The 20,420-nt window shown below is 49.9% G+C and overlaps 2 protein-coding genes across 15 annotated transcripts in view; one reads left to right on the forward strand and one right to left on the reverse strand.

Annotated features, from left to right (window-relative positions):
- SH2B3 (SH2B adaptor protein 3) overlaps window positions 1–10,161 on the forward strand; it is a 29,106-nt gene extending 18,945 nt beyond the window's left edge. For 4 of the 5 annotated variants that reach the window (XM_063416098.1, XM_063416097.1, XM_063416095.1 and 1 more), the window contains exons 3-8: window positions 2,151–2,252; window positions 2,503–2,594; window positions 2,681–2,775; window positions 2,953–3,167; window positions 3,450–3,621; window positions 4,878–10,161. In XM_063416098.1, the coding sequence (XP_063272168.1) occupies window positions 2,151–2,252; window positions 2,503–2,594; window positions 2,681–2,775; window positions 2,953–3,167; window positions 3,450–3,621; window positions 4,878–5,173 (972 nt within the window). In that variant the 3' untranslated portion in view covers window positions 5,174–10,161. The remainder of the gene's footprint in view (window positions 1–2,150; window positions 2,253–2,502; window positions 2,595–2,680; window positions 2,776–2,952; window positions 3,168–3,449; window positions 3,622–4,877) is intronic. The other variant, XM_063416096.1, reaches the window with a different exon arrangement.
- Window positions 9,654–20,420, reverse strand: part of ATXN2 (ataxin 2) — a 49,321-nt gene continuing 38,554 nt past the window's right edge. For 7 of the 10 annotated variants that reach the window (XM_063416089.1, XM_063416088.1, XM_063416090.1 and 4 more), the window contains 3 exons: window positions 15,450–15,595; window positions 14,637–14,864; window positions 9,654–11,310 (listed from right to left, as the gene is read on the reverse strand). In XM_063416089.1, coding sequence (XP_063272159.1) covers window positions 11,107–11,310; window positions 14,637–14,864; window positions 15,450–15,595 — 578 coding nt within the window. In that variant the 3' untranslated portion in view covers window positions 9,654–11,106. The remainder of the gene's footprint in view (window positions 11,311–14,636; window positions 14,865–15,449; window positions 15,596–20,420) is intronic. The other 3 variants (XM_063416087.1, XM_063416086.1, XM_063416092.1) reach the window with 2 other exon arrangements.

The following is a 20,420-nucleotide window of genomic DNA, read 5'->3' on the forward strand; positions in this document are numbered from 1 at the left end:
TGGAATTTCCTGGGTTCCTAAGAAGCCGACCCCAGCGCTGTGGTGGGGATGTTGATAAAACCCGCTCAGGGTCACGCCAGACGTCACAACCCCCGTGCGGGAAAGCGGCCAGGAGCGAGCGATGCTGTCACCTTCCCCACACAGGACTTTGCACGGGGCATGGTTACGCTCCAAAGGTGGCAGGAAAAAAAATTAAATCGAATTCCTTCGGGATAAAGCCGCAGAAAAATCGAATTCCTTCGGGGGCGCCTCCGGGCAGCCCGGTGACAGTGATTGCAGCACGGCACAGCTGCAATCACTGTCACCAGCGGGCCCGGGGCTGCCGGAGCCACCGCGGTGTCACCAGCCCCGTGCATGACGCCGTACACGGGCGACTTCTAAGAACTTTCTTCTCGGTGCTGATAAGGGCTGATCCCTCTCGCGCTGCGTTTCCTGCCCCAAAGAACACCGAGTGCTCTCGGCTGAGAGAGGGAGGAAGGAGGGGGGGATGGAATAATTTAAAAAAAAAAGCAGCACAGTCGAGGATGGTATGGTTGTGTGACCGAGGAAGTGTCCGGTGGGGACACTCTGAGTGTCACACAGGTGGCTGGGGACACGGTGGGGGTGGGTTTGCTGTGAGAATCACGAGCTCGGAGCAGAATTTGGACAGTTTGGTTGGCAAATGCTGTTGTGGGGTGAAGTGCCACTGCCCAGCGTGTAGAGACGCTGTTCCTGTGCAGGAACAGTGGCTGTGGAGTGAAGAGGGCCACTGGAAGCAGCACCCCATAAATGATGATGATAAAGCCACTGTGTGAATCACAGCCAGCCAAAATTTTGTGGTGCAGCACGCCTGGCACAGGGGGGTGAGTGTGCCTGGCACGGGGTGGCACTGCCTGGGCTTTGCTGGGATGTGTGGGATGGCTCTGGCCGTGGGACTGAGCACGGGACGTTGGCTCCATCACCCAGCACACATGCAGGGGTGCTCAGGAAAACCTTTGCCCCCCGGCACCCTGGATCCTGTGCCACGTGCCGCAGCCTCCTGGCAGTCAGCAGGGCAGCAGAGGAACCGAAAGCTGCCGCAGGGATATTTTAGCCTTTGTGGAAGTGTTTGCTCAGCATTTTGTCACGTGCCTGTGTCGGTGCCAAACCCACCAGGGAGCTCTTGGCACGCCACTGACCCTCGCACCCACGAGCAGGATGTTCCCCGCCCGCACCCCGATTTCCTCATGGGTGCCACATCCCTGGAAAGTGCTGGGAACCCCCCTCTCCCTCCTCCCCTCCACTGCAGGGTCCTTGGGACCCCTGAGATGGGTCTGGCTGTCACTCAGCCCCCCTGGGGCACCCCGGCAGTGACTGGGCAGTGCCAGGGCGGGTATTTCCCTGCCACAGTGGGGTATTTCCTCACCACACAGGCTATTTTCTGCTGGTGGGGTTATTTCCCTGCAGAGCTGGGAATTTCCTTGCTGGCTGCTGTGCCTCGGGTGGCTCCTGGACCTGGTGGAGCAGTGGGGTGTGAGGCAGTGTTTTAGGGTGTGGGGCAGTGTTTTGAGGTGTGGGGCTGTTATTTGGGGTGTGGGGCAGTGTTTTGGGGTGTGGGGCAGTGTTTTGGGCTGTGGGGCAGTGTTTTGGGGTGTGGGGCAGTGTTTTGGGCTGCAGGGCAGTGTTTTGGGCTGTGGGGCAGTGTTTTGGGCTGTGGGGCAGTGTTTTGAGGTGTAGGGCAGTGTTTTGGGGTGTGGGGCAGTGTTTTGAGGTGTAGGGCAGTGTTTTGGGCTGTAGGGCAGTGTTTTGGGCTGCAGGGCAGTGTTTTGGGCTGCAGGGCAGTGTTTTGAGGTGTGGGGCAGTGTTTTGGGCTGCAGGGCAGTATTTTTGGGCTGTGGGGCAGTGTTTTGGGCTGTAGGGCAGTGTTTTGGGCTGTGGGGCAGTGTTTTAGGGTGTGGGGCAGTGTTTTGGGCTGTGGGGCTGTGTTTTAGGGTATGGGGTGGTGTTTTAGGGTGTAGGGCAGTGTTTTAGGGTGTAGGGCAGTGTTTTGGGTTGTAGGGCAGTGTTTTAGGGTGTGGGGCAGTGTTTTAGGGTGTGGGGCAGTGTTTTGGGCTGTAGGGCAGTGTTTTGGGCTGCAGGGCAGTGTTTTGGGGAGCTGGGGCTCAGCTCAGGCTCTGTGTTCCCCCTCTCAGGGCTCCAAGCCGAAGCTGCTCGTCGCCTGCTCCGCCGTGCAGGAGGTGCGGAGGTGCACACGCCTCGAGATGCCCGATAACCTCCACACCTTTGTCCTCAAGGTAGGACCTGCTGAAGGGCTCTGCAGCCACCCCTGAGGCCTTTCCCACCCTCTGGGGCACACGTGGCTCCCGAAAGCTCCCGTGCCAAATTTCAGTTCCTCTTCCCATCCAGGGAGGGGATGCACAGGGGGATGTGGGGTGTAGGGTGGGGGATGCGCTGTCCCTGCTGGGGTCTGGAGCATGGGTGGGGGATGCACATCTCTCTCTCGCTTTCTCTGAAGACCCCATGTCCCTCTGTGATGTCCCCCAGGTCACCAACGCCACCGACATCCTGTTTGAGGCAGGGGATGAGCAGCAGCTCAGCTGCTGGACGGCCGAGATCCGCGAGTGTATGCGCCGGGGGTAAGCGCCCGCTGGGTGTCCCTGAGCCTGGGCACAGTGGCTCTGTCCCCACTGCCAGCACTCAGCCTGGCTTCTCCTGTCCCCAGCAGGTGTGACACGGGTGACCCTGAGCTCCTGACGTGCCGACACCCCGACCCTGCAGCCGCCAGCCCCACCACCAGCACCGACACCCACAGCCAAGGTGAGCTGGGGACACCCAGGGGACCTTGGGGACAGAGTATCCCTCACCGGGGGGTCACCACATCCTGCCACGGCTGGGCTGGTTGGCCTCCCCCAAACGGCACGAGGGGGGACAGAGAGGGGCCGGGGGCGACGGGCAGGGCTCCATTTCCCAGGGACTCATCCCTGTGCCTGGCAGGGGCGACGCCGGGGGGCCCGGGGGAGGCGGCGGGGCCGAAGATGGAGCAGTTCCTCTCCTCCTGCCCCTGGTTCCATGGGCCCATCTCCCGAGTGAAGGCGGCTCAGCTGGTGCAGCTGGGGGGGCTGGAGGGCCACGGCGTGTTCCTGGTGCGGCAGAGCGAGACGCGCCGCGGCGAGTACGTGCTCACCTTCAACTTCCAGGGCAGAGCCAAGGTACGGGCGGGACGGGGCTGGCGTGGGAGGGGAATCTCGCAGGAGCCCCCCTGCTGCAGGACAGCCACATCCCACCCCAGGGAGGGGCTCTCCTGGTCTCTGCCTCGATCCTTGCAGTGGGCTGCCATTCTCCCGGGCTGGGGGGGCAAAATCCACAGAGAGCCACAAGTGGGGCTGGGGATGCAGCACATGGCGCTAAAGCCATTTGTGTCGCCCATCCCAAACATCCCTGTGTCCTCCAGAGGTGCAGGGAGGGTGACAGGTCCCTGCTCCTCTCCGCAGCACCTGCGGCTGGCGCTGACGGAGCGGGGGCAGTGCCGCGTGCAGCACCTGCGCTTCTCCTCCATCGTGGAGATGCTGCACCACTTCCACCGCTACCCCATCCCGCTGGAGTGCGGCACCGCCTGCGACGTGCGCCTCTCCAGCTACGTCGTCGTCCTGCCCCAGGCACAAGGTGTGCGGGGAAGGGGGGATGATCCCGTGGGGTGTTCCCGTGGGATGTTCCTGTGGGATGATCCCGTGGGATGTTCCTGTGGGATGTTCCTGTGGGATGATCCCATGGGGATGTTCCTGTGGGATGATCCCGTGGGGATGTTCCCGTGGGATGTTCCTGTGGGATGATCCCGTGGGGATGTTCCCGTGGGATGTTCCTGTGGGATGATCCCGTGGGGATGTTCCCGTGGGATGTTCCTGTGGGATGATCCCGTGGGGATGTTCCCGTGGGATGTTCCTGTGGGATGATCCCGTGGGGATGTTCCTGTGGGATGATCCCGTGGGATGTTCCCGTGGGATGTTCCTGTGGGATGTTCCTGTGGGATGATCCCATGGGGATGTTCCTGTGGGATGTTCCTGTGGGATGTTCCTGTGGGGATGTTCCTGTGGGATGATCCCGTGGGGATGTTCCCGTGGGATGTTCCTGTGGGATGATCCCGTGGGGATGTTCCCGTGGGATGATCCCATGGGGATGTTCCCGTGGGATGATCCCATGGGGATGTTCCTGTGGGATGATCCCGTGGGATGTTCCTGTGGGATGTTCCCGGGGGATGTTCCCGTGGGGTGTTCCCGTGGGATGTTCCTGTGGGATGTTCCCGGGGGATGTTCCTGTGGGATGTTCCTGTGGGATGATCCCGTGGGATGTTCCCGGGGGATGTTCCCGTGGGATGTTCCTGTGGGATGTTCCCGGGGGATGTTCCTGTGGGATGTTCCTGTGGGATGTTCCCGTGGGATGTTCCTGTGGGATGTTCCCGGGGGATGTTCCTGTGGGATGTTCCTGTGGGATGCTCCTGTGGGATGTTCCTGTGGGATGCTCCTGGGGGATGTTCCTGTGGGATGTTCCTGTGGGATGCTCCTGTGGGATGTTCCTGTGGGATGCTCCTGGGGGATGTTCCTGTGGGATGTTCCCGGGGGATGTTCCTGTGGGATGTTCCTGTGGGATGTTCCCGTGGGATGTTCCCGTGGGATGTTCCCTGGGGATGCGGGTGTGGATGCCCCGGGGCTGGGCAGAGCCGGGCCCTTTGGGTGCTGGCGGAGTGGGGAAGCGGAAGGCTCAGGGCAGTGGTAACAAAGGTGACTCCCAAGCTCCAGCTTCCTCTTTTGAGAAAGGAGAAGCTGCTCCCAGCCACCGCCTGCGGGGGGGGTCACGGGATGCACCCCCAGAGAGGGGGCGACAGGAGCATCCCCCTGACCAGCATCTGCTCCCTCCTCCCGCAGCTCCAGTGTCCAGCACCACGGTCCCACTCCCCCTGCCCTTTCCCAGCTGGAGCCCCGAGTTCAGCCTCGTCCCCGCCAGCTCCTCCTGCCCTCACGGCCCCGACGAGTCCCCCGGGGGTTCCCCGGCAGAGCAGATCTTCCACCTGGTGCCACCGCCGGCCGAGCTGGCGCAGAGCCTGCGCCCGGCCAGGGCCGCCCCGGGCCCCGCGCCCCGGGCCCGCGACTCGGACTACGAGGTGGAGGCACCGGGCCGGGGCCACGCCCGGGCCATCGACAACCAGTACACACCACTCTGACCAGCGGCACGCCGGCACTGGGATGCACTTTCGGGTGGAGAAATCCCGGAGACTTTCTGGGGGATCCATCGAGAGAAAGAATGTACCTGTCTCTTCCTTCTGGTTAGGGATTATTATTGTATTTTTGCAAGGAAGGGGGTAATTTTTCACTCCTGTACGGGTGTGCTCCCTCTCGTTGGCCTGTTGAAGGGCCTCTTATTGTTATTTTTGTTGTTTTTATCGAAGCTTTCTCGTTACTGTTTACACAACGCCGCTCGTGCCTGCGCAGGGCCCGGTGTCCCGCCTGTCCCCGACACGGCAGCGCCCAGCCAAGGAACCAGGGGCTTGTGTTACATCCACAGAATTGGAGAAAGTTTAAAAAAAACCAGGATAACACGAAGAAAAGGATTATAAATTCGTTGCCAAGTTGCTGCTCCAAGCCTCGTCCTCCTGCCCCACCAGCAAAGCCCAACCTGAGCTGAGCTCCTACAAAGGGTGATGAGCAGGGTTTGGGCTTTTTTTTTTAGCTAAGGCAAAAACTGTCTTTTTCTTGCTTTTCCTTTTTAACCCAAGACAGCTGTGGTCACTCCCTGTGCCAGCCAGAGGGATCCTCATCCTGCTCTCCTGGCTGATTGAGACTGAACACTAATTGCTCCACCCTTAGCCATGGCACCAGCCGAGAACTAACACAGAGACTGACACAAACCTCTCCCGCTGGTGAGGGAGGGGTTTATCCCTTTTTGTCCTGGTGATAGATGCGTTCTATCCTGGTGGTGGAGGCTTTTTATCCCTGTGGTGAATGGGTTTTTATCCTGGTGGTGTGGAGGTGTTTTTATCCTGGTGATGGAACTGTTTTATCCTGGTGATGGAGCAGTTTTATCCCAGTGATGGAACTGTTTTATCCCAGTGATTTTTAGGCAGAAATCTAAATTCAGTTTCCCCCCTGAAGACCCCCCCTACTCTCACTCACCTTTTTCCCCCCAAAACACCCTGTCACCAGGAGCTTGGTGGCATTTAAAGCTCCACAACAGCCTCTTGCAGGCGATGGGGGTCCCTGGGGACACCTCCTCACCTGGAGGGAAAACCCATCCAAATCCCCGGGTCTCAGCATCCCCTGATCCCCAGCTGTCCCCAAACTCTGCTGCTGTTCCTGAGCCCCTGGGGCTGCTCCACCTGCCTGGGGCAGCCGTGAGAGAGGAAGCCCTTCTGAGAAGCTGCCATTATTTTAGGAAAGAGGAAGGGCTGGAGCTGTTGCGCCACACAGCAGGGGATGTTCACAGCATTCAACTTCCAGATTTCCCAGCGCAGCCTGCCCTGGGATTTCGGGTGCAAATCTTGCCTTGAGATTGCCTTACAGAAAGCTTTTTTGCTTCTATTTTTCCTTGAAATTGCAATACAGGTGGGAGCCCTCAGGAGCATTAACATTTAGCAATTAATTTGAAAACCAGCAGACACAAAGCCTCGTTGGGCTGAGTTAGGGAATTCCACAAAATTCCAGCCTCTGGGAGAGGCTTTGGTGTGCAGCAGGTTCTGGGTGAGCCCAAAGTCCAAGGAGACAAAGTCAGGACTGAAGGGCAAGGCCAAACTACCTGGGACCAAACAGCCCAGGAGACAGCCTGCAAAGCAAATCTGGGTTTATAAATCAAAGTGTGAGGCTGGGAGAAACGGGAACCATCAACTGGATAAATCATTTAGGTTTTCCTTTTGTGCCTCCCCATTGCTTGCTCTTGCTCCCTCCTGGGCTCTGTGCATTTAGAGCAGGCAAAGGCTTTTTTTCCCCCCCCCCGATTTCTCTACACTCGTGCCTGAAACTGGAGCATTAAGAGCAAATTGCCCTGGTCCTGATGAGGAACAAAGCCAGCCCTGTCCTCGCCGGGCTCCTCAGCTGTATCCGCATCCCCTTCTCCTCCCTGGAGCAGCACAAAGGCTGCAGCCAGAGGCAGGAGCACATCCCCGGGGCTGCCTTGTGCCAGGCAGGGCAGCTCCCTCCGAGGCTCATAAATAACTCCCCGTGCTCTTGCCTTTACAGGGATGGGGAAGGGAAGGGGGGGACAGCACAGCACAAGTTGTCATTTCCTTTCCTTGCTTTGCTGCCTGCTTCCCAGAGCCTTGGAAAACACAGGGATGTGCTAAATCTTGCCAAGATTCCTGGTTTTAGTCCCACTGAGCTCCAGGGAGCTGCGTTCAAAGGGGTTTTCCCCCAAAAGGCGAGGTGGAATCACCCGAATCTCCCCTCCATCTGCAAAGAAATGATGGGCTGGGAAAAGGCAGCGCTATTCACATCCCTTGCCAGATGAATCCAGAGAAATCCTTGCCAGATAAATCAGATGCTGCTGGGGTGGGTTGTTTTGGCACGCCAGGACTTTATTGTTCCAGTGCCAGAACCGAAACATGCGTGTGCATGTGGTATTTTTAACCTGCAGTTTAATTACAAGGGGGTTCTCCGCAGTTTAAATGGAAATTGCTGGGCTTGATTAGTAAAATACACGTTGGGTTCATTATCTCCCCGTCAGCCACTTCCCCCATGCAAACAAATCCTGTGGGGGAGAACTCCTGTTCTCCCCACCAGTGAGCAGTGGGAGGGTGCCTCTGATTATTTAATTAATTCCATCCTCAAACTCAGCCACAGGCAGCCAGGGCTGCCCAGCCCTCCCAGCTCCACCATCTCCTCATTTCAGATCCACTGCAGCAGGACCTCAGGGGATTTCTGGGCTATTTCCCAAGCTCCCTGGAGGGATTGAGTTTGGAATCTCATTTCTCCTAGAAAACATCTGGCTTGTGACACAGGTCAGAGCCTGACTCTGCTCCTGCCAGCACGTTACTCCAGCCCCACGGTGCTCACTCCTCTGGATTACAGCAGTGGGCAAAGAGAATGAAGCCATTCCGCCCTGTGGAATAGCAGCATTTTTGCAGGATTTTTATATTCTTGTGAGTTGAGAGTAGAGCCCAGGGCTGGGCAGGTTTAGCTCCCCAGCCCCTGTGGGATTTTTACTGGTGTTCATGTGTTGAGTTTTGGGAGAAGGGGAAACCAAGGTGCTGCCTCCTCAGAAATAAAGTCAGGTGTGGCCACCAGTTTGTGCCTTGGCCCTGCAGAGGGGCACGTGGAACACGAGCTTGGATCCCACCTAACGGAGCCAGGAGCCACAGGAGCCCCATCTCATCCAGCTGCTCTGGACAGTTTTTAGCAATAAAGTTGTAAACCAGGCAGTGCCTTCGCTCTGTCGCAGCAGGGATCTGGTTTAGGGCACAATCCAAGGCTTGGGTCCGGCCAGAATTCCTCCCCCTCCTCTTCCTCTTGGTGTTTGGTGAGAGCTGCTCCGGACAGTTTTTAGCAATAAAGTTGTAAACCAGGCAGTGCCTTCGCTCTGTCGCAGCAGGGATCTGGTTTAGGGCACAATCCAAGGCTTGGGTCCGGCCAGAATTCCTCCCCCTCCTCTTCCTCTTGGTGTTTGGTGACAGCTGCTCCTGCTCCTGTGTCCCCAGGGGTGTCAGGTTCTGAAGGAGCTCCTGAAATCAAACATTTGCTGATCCCTCCCTCCCTCCCACATCCCACCCTGAGGAACAGCACCAGCAGGAACCAACACTGACACCACCATTCCTCACCCATCCCTTTGGATCGAAGCTATTTTGGGGTGAAACTTTAAGGAAAAGATCCAGGGGGAAGCCAAAGCTTCTCATTCCTCATCTGGACCACCAAACTGCGGCGTCACTCAGCATTTCCAAACTTTTAGCTTTGATCCAAGCAGCCCCAACATTTTCCCAGCAGCTCCCAGAGGCAGGGAGGTGACTGTGCATTCCCTAACTCAGCCTTTAGCAGGACGATTAAAGCCAACAATTTTGTTGGTATGTATTAATTTGAAAGTTCTACTTTTCACCTGCACAGAAAAGTTCTTCTTGTATAGTAATTTTTTTTCTATATATTGTTTCTGTATGTACTGTACAAGTAACTTATTCTTGAATAATGCGATTTTACCGTAATATAAAAAAATCTGCTCTTAATAAACTGTTTTTAGAACTTGTTTCTCACTTGTAGTCTTCAGTCTGATTCTCTCCAGGTGCCTGGATGTTGTTTTAGTGGATAATGGATGCTAAAAGGCAGAAATGCTCCCTCAGACATGAAAACCCTCAGTTTTGTCCCCATGGGATGATGCCTGCATTATCAGGACAGTCAGGACACGGCCCTTGGAGCAGGGACAGCTTTGTCTCCCCATCTTTTTAAGGCATTTTGCAAGGAATTCTTACCCTTCCTTTCCTTCTCCAGCAGCACCACTGACTTTTATGCTTTCATCACCTTAGGGGCCCATCCTGGACCTTTCCTGAGCAAGGCTGAGGGATCAGGAACACAAAATCACCTGGACACAAAACCCTGTTAGAAAACTGAAATTGTGATTCCCAAACCTTTCCCTTATTCCTGCAGCAGACTCAGGGCAAACCCTGGCTCCAGCTGGAGCAGCTGATATGGGAAGAGACTCAAAAATCACCACACAAACACCAAGGAGGGTCAGTTTTTAAAACTTTTTTTATTTTTTAATTTTTTTTTTAAGTTTTTATTTTATATTATCTACAAAGTAAAAGTTTTCTTAACTTAAAAGTTACATCACTGTCTCACGATAGTGATTATCTCATCAAACGTGATTTATAAATAATAACTCATCCGTTTGACGATTAGAATTTTTTTTTTTTTTTACTGAACCTGTTTCAAGTTTAGTTAGAAGTAAAAGGGATCTCCAAGTCTTGATTTTTAGTGATAATAGCAGCAAGAATCACTCTTGTTACTTCTTTTGCTAGCTGACGAGTTCATAACTTTGAAGGGTCATTAAAAAATAAATAACTTCCAGTTTTCAGCAAGCAGAGTTGGGGCACTTGCAGGACTCAGATACAGTGCATGGAATTATGGAATAGCCCACAAGTTCCTAAATGCCTCTACTCAGTCCGAATCTCTCCCACTGCAAGATGAACTGTTAGCATTCCTAGTGGATGTTACAAGAAATCAAAATTTTTTTTTTTTTTTAAACAAAATAAAATGAAATTCTAGTTTTCTGTGCTTCCAGTTGGCAGAAGCAGTAGAAGGAGGGTATTTGGCCTACAAAAGGTATCCAGCCTTTCAGTTATTCCAGATGAGCCTTACAACTGCTGTTGGTGGTGGGCTTGTACTGTAAAAAAAAAGTTCAAATGTAAATAATAAATTGGCAAGCCACACAACAGTTTGCTAGTAAAGTGGTCACAGGACAACTACTGAGCTCAACTTTATTTTTTTTTTCTCTTTTTCTTTATTTTTTTCGAGAACAAAACAAAACCCTACACATCAAGATGTCCTTGGGATGTATTTTTTTTTCCTTTTTCCCTACCTAAGCCCTCAGAAAGCAGCTTTGTTCTGCTCACACATTCCCCAGGAAACATCAGGTAAAACTACATCACTACAGAAGTTCAGAGGCCGTTTTTGAACTTGAATAATCAAAGAAGCCAAAACAAGGTTACATTTAAAGCGGAAAGAAGTCACACAACTCCTACTTTTCCCCCAAAGTAAAGCTGCAGAATGTTACTCTGAATAAAGTTTAGATTTCAGTTGTCACTTTACTTTAACAGCAGCCTAGCAGCTCTACCCCCACACAACATCTCACTCGAGATTTAATCAAACCTCCAATCATTATAAACCACACACAGTCCATCCCCCACGGCAAATCCACGGCAACACCTGGAAAACTCAGCCCCACAGTGCCAGTGTCTCACTGACTGATCCTTTTCTCTACTCCAGCTAGAGGAAAAATAAGAATATTCCCTGATTTAGGTGGGAAACCAGCTAAACCTACGCTCCTCTAGGCTGCCAAAGCGCAGCCGCGAAACACAAGGACATCTTAAAGGTCGGTCGGTTTGTTTTTTTTTTCCGTTTCAATTTTATTTTTTTCCCCCAAACTCTGGTTTTCTCCCAGTCCTCACTCCTCGCCCTGGCTCAGTTAGGGTGCAGGTCTCCCGGGCACACACTCCTCACCTGAAGGGTGGGTCATATAGGGGAAATGTGTTGTTGTCGAGACTGGAATGGGCTGTAGTGCACTTTGAGCGAGGGCGGCTTGGGGACCACCGGGAGGCTGTGTCGTCATTAGCATCATTGGAGCATGGGCAGTTGGGTGAGAAGGAACCATTCCTGACTGTACATGAGCCTGAAACAAAGAGCTCTTTAGTATCATGGTCACAAGGAGGCAGCAACTCCTGGCCACATGACTGGCGAAAGTTCGCTCCGGCTGTAAATCCGGAGGGTTTACTCTTTATTTGTTTGGTTTGGTTTTTGGTTTTTTTTTTTTAAAGTGGGTTAGGGGTTAAGGCAGAGGTTGTAACACAAAAAGGAAAAAAAATAATAACAACAAAAAGGAAAAATAATAATTAAAAAAAGGGCTCAAGTCTTTACTGCTGGCTCTGAGTTGCGTTCTTGATTTTAGCCATTTTGCCAGCATTAAACGGGGGGTGATTAAAAAACCAAAAATAACAATTCAGCAACAAATCTTCAAAACATTTCTGTTAGTCACCTACACCAAAGCACTTCCTAGAGGGTACAGATAGGAACCTCCCAGGCACTGGGAGCCTGGCATCCATTCCCCAGCTCTCTCCTTGCACAACCCCACGTCCTCTCCTGGCTCCCTGCCCTGGGAACCTCCCTGTCCTCTCCAGTGACCTGTGCCCACACAGAGCTCAGCCAAGGCCTCCTGACATGAGTGATTTCATCCCTTCACACTCTCGGGGCAGCTTTGTTCTGCTTCCAGTTCAGCTCATCGCAGTTCTTGTGTAATCTGAGCAATCAGGGCTAAATCTCAGTGGAAAAGGAGATTAATCCTTCCCATGGCTGATCACCTCTGGCAAACAAGTTCAGGAACTTGGGGAGTTCTTTAGCTCAGAGCAGTTCATGTCTCTAGAAGTCATCGATTTGTTTTATTTAAAAACTTAGCAAACATTCATTTCTTAAAAGCACAAAGGGACTCAGAGCTCTCAGCGGATTTCTCCTGGGGAAATAAAAAAAAGCCCCCAAACCCCATCATTTGCACCTAAGGTTTGTTTTATATATCCCAGAACTGCAGCCTCACAGGTCTCCCGTGCCAGTAAAGACAGATAGCAGGTAGTGGCTAGAATTTTATTTCTTAAAGACAAAAAGGGTTACTTGACTCATCACAGAAATTCCCCAAACCCTTTGATCAGACTTGCACATGTTAGTAGCACCCCAGAAGCCTTTAAAGGCAGGAACTGCAATTCAAACCTCACTCTTGCTCTAAAAAAGGTTTTAGGAGATCAGGTTGTGGAACAGAAATATCTCCCAGGACTGGCTCCACGTTGACTTTGACAAAACATGCTATTGTAGAAGCCATCATCATAAAGCAGCTATTCATAGAGCAGCTGGAGTCAATACACACAGTGGATAAAATTTTTCTGCTGTGGCTCAAACATTTTGCAAATTGGCAGCTGACAGCACTCTGTAATGAATTTTAAAGTACTGGTTCTCATGTGAGATATCTACCAGCTCAGGATTCATCTGATAACCTGAAGGGAAATTGGATTGATCCCCTGTGTTGGCCTAACTGAAATTCTTACCATGTGGTATCTCAGAATTGTGTTTAGAAGTTGGGAATGAGGCTGCTAAAAAACTATTAAATCCAGTGATTAGTTTCCCCACAATGGAATAATCACATGCATTTAAAATTTCTGGCAGAACTGTAGTTATGCCTTCACTAGAGGTTTTAGAGGGAACTACTTCATTGGGAAAGTCAATTAGTTTGGTGTAAATATCACAAATTGCAGCTTTCACTCTAAAAAAAATGCAGAAGAGACTGCACAAGTTAAAATCAAGGGCAAGGCAGGCTTTTGCCTGTGATTGCTAAAAACCCTGCCTGAGCAGTCAGCTCTGACTCAAAGTTGCATCTGATTGCTTGAATTTGGTTTGCTTGGCACACAGAAAGGAAGGCAATGGTCACATCCTGCACCCCTGGCCTGGCCAGGGCACAATTCAGGCACAGCTTTACCCTTTTGTGGCCTTCAAGCCAAATGTTTTGTGTTTAAATCACAGCACTGGACAGGCCACTAAGCCAAGACCCCTCTGAGGAGCCCTAAACACAAGCCAGGCACTCACAGCAGTGCCTCCACACCAGAGCAGAGCAGGAGTTTTGTTTCTGGCAGAAATCAGAGGAGGGGAGGACGTGCCAAGACGCCACAGCAATCATCAGCTTTGGCCATCCTCTCCTTCTCCTCCCCCCAAAAAAAAGCAGAGAAATCAAAAGCCTAAGAGAATCAAAAAGCTAAAAACTCAACATCAGTAAAACGATTCCTAAAGAACTATTGATTTATTGGCTTAACTGACTGTCCCAGGGACCAAAAGCAAAGATTTTATCAGAATTCTGCAAGGGACTGGACACCTGTCAGATTAACACCCCTAATCACAGTTAGTCACCTTATCCCAAACTACTAATAACCTGTATGAGAAGGCAGAAGCCAGACACCAAGTTCTTGGTCTGAAGAAGAAATTGTGCAGGCAAATTACTGATTGAACTGCCCATTCCTTGACAAAGGACACTAAATCCAGGAGATTTAGTAAACATCAGAAAATCTCTGTCACACTGCTTTACACGGAGCTCTTGATTAATCTATCATGTGCTTCCCTTCCCCAAATCCTTTTTCTCAGGGAGCTGACCACAAGAGAGCAGTTAAGAGAAGTGGGTTTCTGATTCTGAAGCAAAGACTGTTGTTTTAGGTTGCCCAACAATCTTTGGGGACCTTCAGCACAAGCAGTTCATTTAGAACCACACACACACCACACGCTCACCGCACACAGAGGGGCTGAATTCATCCTGCAAGGATTGAGTCACCTTAACTCTCTCCTCTCTCCCTGCACTGCCTTGCTACTCCCTGGAAAACCTGTCATGTCCTTTTCTAGATGAATTTGTATAAAATTTGTCTACAATGCAGAGCCTGAAACTGCCACCAAAAGCAGCAATTCAGCCTTTCTGCACTCAGCTCCCACCTCCAACCTTTCTGTATGCCAGCTCTTCCTGGGGTCAGGCACCTGACTGAGCAGGGAACACCTCTGCCCAAGAAATAGCCTAAAAAGGGAGTAGGGGAGGCCCATTTCAGCTGAATCGTGTCCCCAGCCTGGTCTGCTCCACGGCCAAGCAGTTCTGTGAGCAGAGTGGTGGGGCAGGGACAAGGATGGGAGCCAGGAACTGGGAAGAGAGCTCAATTTATTTCAGTAGCAGTGCCAGCTTAAGATGTCTTCATTAAAACTACAGTTGCAAGATGCACTAGGTGTTGGAAGCTGAGGTCCAAACACACCTTGTCAAATTCTAAATAAAGGCAATGTACAGACAGAAACCTAAAATGACAACAACAGGTAAGTCTGTGCTGAGAGGTGACAGATTGGCAATCACTTCAGCAGGCCCGACTGTCCTAACTTTTTTTTTTTTTGTGGCATTAAGACATTTAGTCTTGAAGGTTGTTAAACTGTGTTTACCTGGGGGACATGGGCCATGTGTGGCGGATTGGTATATGCAGGTTGAACATGGGAGGGATGAATGGTGAAGACTGTTTGTTGTGCTGTAGGAAAATTGTTTTGTGGAGACTGCGTGTTGGAGCCTGGCGTCATGGAAGGAGGGGTCGGAGCGAGCCCTGCGTGGTAAATCGCCGACTGCTGCTGGGGGTTGGCCAGGTGCAGGGCCTGGGCAGCCTGGTGCTGGTGGTGCTGCAAGAAAACACAGAGAACATCCAGGTTAGGGCTGAGGAATTGAATTGATCCTGTTCAGGAGAAAAGAGAGGGGAAGTGGTCTCAGTTCTGTATCTGTCAGTGGTGAATCTAAGGGCTCGTGGGGAAACTCTTCAGGACCTCACCAGGATGAGCTTCTGCTGGGAAACAGAAGCCAGACTGCCAGGTAAAACCATGGAGAACCTGGGAGTGCCTCACAGCTGCAGCCAGAGTCATTCCCAGGAGGGAATTAAGGAATGCAACACTACTCCAAAGACCACTTTGCTTCCAGCTGCTTTGACGAAATCCAATCACACACTCCTCAGCATTTATCTGCTATTTCCACTTCACTCATATGAAAGCACTGACACAATTATAATCCTTCCTTAACCCTTAAACTGAAACATCCCCCATCCCCTGTGAGCAGGGAGAAACGAGCAGCTGGACTCTGCTCCAAGCTACCCTTTTTCCTCCTGGAGAAATCAATACATCAACATCAAGCACCAGTCAGCTGCAACCCCTTAAACACAATTAAACCAAATTAAACACAATTCAACCCAATCTGCAGGCCCTGGGTTGTGTTACCTGCACGGGGCTTGGAGCAGGGTGGCTTCCAGCATGTTGGCTTTGCTGCTGGCCAGTTGGGGTGGCAGAAGGCTGAGGGTGCGGAGGGTGCGGATGCAGGGTAGCATTAGGGTGGGCATACTGCTGAGCAAGTGAGCCAGTGGAAACTAGGATGAAAAAGAGGAATATTTAACACCAGGTACAGGATGTGCACCTCCATCAAAGTCACCGTCTGCACTCAGTCTGTGAATGTATTCCCTCCCCCTTCTAAAAAAAAGATTATATATGTTTATCTTGCAAATAGCTGATGATCTTACCTTGCTTTTGTGTAGTTTGGTTTGGCAGGAAAAGTCTATAAACAACCATAATTAGACAGTTTATCTTCCCTAACTTGACAATGTAACAGATACTACATAGAGAAAAGCAGTATTTCATCTTTTGTCAAACAGAGCAGTTTCAAAGATCAAATTTATAATTTTCATACAATTTAGGATTTCCTGAGATATACTTTTCAAAGGTGTTACGAGCCATTTTTATTTCCACCATCCAAAAAAATTTTCTTTGGCCTTATACCTGGCTAGCCTCACCATGCTACTCTTCTGGAAATTGCTCACAGAACAGTCAGAGGGAAGCACAAACTCTGCCCGTGTGCTCCAGAGTAAATAAACACATCACAGCTGAGAAAACTGAAGCTGCTCGAGCATCAAATTTTTGCTGAAGCCACTTTCTTGTGCTAAAATAACCCATTCTGCCTCTGCCCTCGAGGCCAATCTGTTCTGGATCACCACCATCCTGTGAGTTCCCCAACGCTGCCATGGAATTCTTCATTCCTTGAAACAGCAGCAAATAAGGTACAAAATTCCCAAAAAGGAAGAAACTGAACAACAGCAAACTTCCACCCCAGTGAAGCCACATCTGTTGCTACAGCCGTGCCAGTCTCCAACAACAAACATCAAGTTCCTTCTTGGATCCTGCTCTGTCCTGCTTCGAATGGGCCACACTAAATCCTATTTTTTTGGAAACTTTTGAAGGAATCTAAGCAAGTATGAAAAGCCATAATGAAAACAAGTCTTCTTTTCAACACAAAAACGACACAGAGCATGCAATGGGAAAGCAGGACCCTAAAAATGAGGATGTTTCCCCTATTTCTTTGAGGTCTTGTGCAACAACCAGGCTGTGTCTGCAGCTACTTCTGTATGTGACAACACGTGTTAATCCCTCTGATGTCACAGCCTGAAAGAGCAAGGAGAGTTCTGCTGACAAAGTGCTAAAAAAGCAAACAGCCAAAGAAAACTATCAACCTGCTCCTCAATATTTCCTTCGACTGTTCCTTATTTGTTTTGGTGTCTTTTGGTCGTTCTGAAGTTAATTACTGATGAGTACCTACTAGGTTATATATATATATTTTTTTAATGGGGTATGAGAATTGGATGGCCACTGCAGTTTTCCTCCAGTCTGTAGACCTTATAAACCTTACAAATCCAAGTTCTAACATGTTCCAACTCACCAGAACACAGAGAGCCAGGATATTTTTTGCCTAATGGAGGTTTTTTTCCCCGGTGCAAGTTTCCTCCTTTGGAAAATAACTGCCTGCCACATTGAACTTAATCCCTGGCAAGCTCTATTAAATCTTCACTGAGCAAACAGCCTTGCAGTGATGAGCAGTTTCAGGCTATTAATGCAGATGAACTAAATTCCTGCAGCCTGGAGTTGATCCTAATGTTCTTATCCACGTGTGCAAGCACAGTTGTACACTCTGAGTCTTCCTGATTGAGAGGGGTTTCAAAAACACCTCAATATTTTCTAAGCACAGTGTCAAAACCAGCAGGATCTTCTGCCACAGCATTTTCTTATGCTTTAAATCCAAGTATTTTTGATTTTTTGGTATCACTACTAAAATGTATTTTGCAGCAGCATCTCTGCCATGCTCCCACTTGAGTTTCAGACATCTCTCCTCTAAAAACCCCAAAATTATCAATGGCAACGCTGATCATTTTTACAGCACCAAGTTTAAGGCTTTCTACAGGAGGAAAATTTCTCAACCTCATTATTATACACACCCTGAAGAAGGCCAGAAATTATTATCTTTATCAAAGTAATAGAGATAAATGGAAGGAGGGATCCCTTGCTTGCTAAAGGGCGCGTTAGACCAGCAATCCTCCCAGAGCCTCAGCCACAGAGGTGGCAAAAATGACTACAAATTAACTCCAACCCCATTCAAGAGGCTTTAAAACCTATATGAAATTTAATTCCAAGTTGTAAGATACTCAAGGCTTCCCACATCACTTGTTAAGAGCCCCCAGAATAATGTGGGACTCCCTTAAACCATTTGTGCAATTCATCTTTCAGTTCCTTATGGCCAAGAGAATAATAAACTCATCTGTTCTGAGGCAGATATTTCTACAATAAAACTTCACTATAAGGAATTTCTCTCTTAAGACACCAGTTAAACCAAGGAATAGCACCCTAAAGAACAGATACAAACCAGGGGGAGGATCAGGTATTTTCATAGTGGCAGCTCTTCCAAAACCACCTAATATTTTATCCATAGCTTTCAATTTGAAGCATTGGACTTTTTTATACTCAAGAATATTTATTTCTCTAGTTTCTCCTCTCCTTCATTTTGTCTTCAGCAGATCACCAAATGACCAAATTTGTAGAGCTTAGAACCACTTCAGATGCTGCTGCAAATTATGTTTTAATAGTAATATTAAAAGTGCCTTTCAAAAAATGTGATCTGGGCACTTCTTTAAATCCTGGCCAGTCCCTGCACACAAACAAGGACGACTCAGCAGGTCTGAAATGCATTCCCAGTTCAAAACCAGAGTTCAGACTCCAACTCCAGCAGTGTAAATGGTTTTTCATGTTTAGTTAGTGCAAGTAATTCTTGCCAAGCCAATGAAATCTCTCCTTTGACAGGAGGGCTGTCAAAGGAGTCTTGCAAAAGTCATGAAAAATTCACCTGCTCAGCTAGAACTAGAACACTTTCCCCAGCTTTTTCTAAAGCAATTTTTGCCTGGTCATCAAAACAGCTCACTACACAAATTACCAGCAAATAAGACAAGACAGGAGGTGAAAAAAACCAAAAAACACCAACCCAACATTTTCCCACAATTGACAGTATTTTGGAGATTTTCCAAATGGCCACCTATTATCTGAGAATGTGCCAGGAAAGCTCTAGGAAAGGAGACACCTTGCAGCAAGTCACCTCAGCTCATTCCAGCACAAATACACTGAGTTTCTCACCTTTTATGCCCTAAATTCCTCTGCCTGGGCTGACCTGCTTCACTTCTGCATCTTTCTAATCAAACTGGTTCTAATGTGAGATATTTCACTGCACTGACCTGGGACATGTGGGGAAGGAAGCGACTCAGTCACGGAATGGGAAAAAAAAAATCACAGGGATTGAATTACTGAATTCAACTCTACGAACTGCACCCCATTTCTGAGAGCAAACAAGAAGTAGTCAGCCACAGAACCCACAGAAGGAGCTGAAATCAAAAGAGGTCAGAGCAGCAGAAATCAAGCAGAACTCCCAGCTACAAGGGAATATGTGAAACCACATCGTGTCATTTTGTAATTTTGCCTTTTCCCCGGAATTTCAATGGTGCCAATGGTGGTCAGTGTTGGTCATGGTCCAAAGATGCACTGAAGAGCCTTTTCAAGAACTGACCAGTGAACAAACTTCAAAAACCATTGCCAGAGCCAGTAAGATGGTGAGGATAACTACATTTAAAAGACCTGAATGGTAGGAAGCAAAGAAATAGCAAATGTTTCTTTCATCATACAAACATTTCAAGAAGTCATTTTACACAGGTAGAGTGGACTTCACTTCAAAGATAATCCAAGAAAGGAACGAGGTTATTGAAGTGATTTCAGTGCACCAAACCAAGAGGCATGAACACAGCACAGGTCAGCATCCTACAGCCCCCACTCAGGCAGAACCAATGTGGCACAAGAAACACAGGAAATCTGCTCCAGAGGAGATTTTTGGAGAACAAGTGGCTTTTCTCACATCCCTCTTGCATGAGCTAACGCAAAAAAAAATTAAAAAAATAAAAAACCAAACAGGAGAATGCCTGGCATGGGCTGCATGGACTCACAGACAGACACAGCAACAAGTGCCACAGCAGGACAGCAGCAAGAACAGAAACAGCCTGAAAGTGCAACTCCTCCTTTCCCATGTCCTGGGTGAGAGTTCATCCTGCGAGTACCCCCTCAAACCTCAGCTTCCTCAAAGCACACAGGGCAGCATTCTGCAGCTCTGTCTCTCCTGGTGAGTGTGGATCAGGCTGTTGTGTCCAGGGAGCACCAGCCCCTCTCCCAGTGCCTCCAGTGATTCTGGTCACCAGCACGGCCCCACCTGAGCCAGGGATGGAAGTGAGAACGTTCACCTGCCAAGGAGCCCTCATCTCATCTCATCCCTGTCATACAAGCACGACCACAAGTTGTTCCCAGCACTCCTTCAGTGGCAGCTCTACAGAAAACTCCCTCCACCTCGGCTGCAACTCCAGTTATTTCCTCCCAGGGGCTCAAAACTTGAGTTTTAAAGGGGTGAGGCCCAAGTTATTTCTCCTTTTAGGAAGCTGGTAACTCATCAGGTGTAAAAATCCTGTTTGGCTCATGAACGGGAGCAAAGCAGCTCCCACAGGTTTAGGGAGAGGCTACAGAACCCATACTGGTCTGGGTGGGAAGGGATCCTCAAGATCATTTTGTTCCACCCCCTGCCATGGGCAGGGACACCTTCCACTAGCCCAGGTTGCTCCAAGCTCCCTCCAACCCAGCCTTAGACACTTCCAGGGATCCAGGGGCAGCCACAGCTTCTCTGGACACCCTGTGCCAGGGCTGCCCACCCTCACAGGGAAGGGTTTCTGAGAGCCCACTTCTGGCTGCAGATGAAAAGACTGGGTAGTGAAGTCAGAGATCATTCCATGTTCAAAATAAATTTATGAAAAATTGACAACTCAGCTTCCTGTGATCATATAAATCCGT

This window comes from Prinia subflava, chromosome 19 (genome assembly GCF_021018805.1).
Source record: "Prinia subflava isolate CZ2003 ecotype Zambia chromosome 19, Cam_Psub_1.2, whole genome shotgun sequence".
Lineage (NCBI taxonomy): Eukaryota > Metazoa > Chordata > Aves > Passeriformes > Cisticolidae > Prinia > Prinia subflava.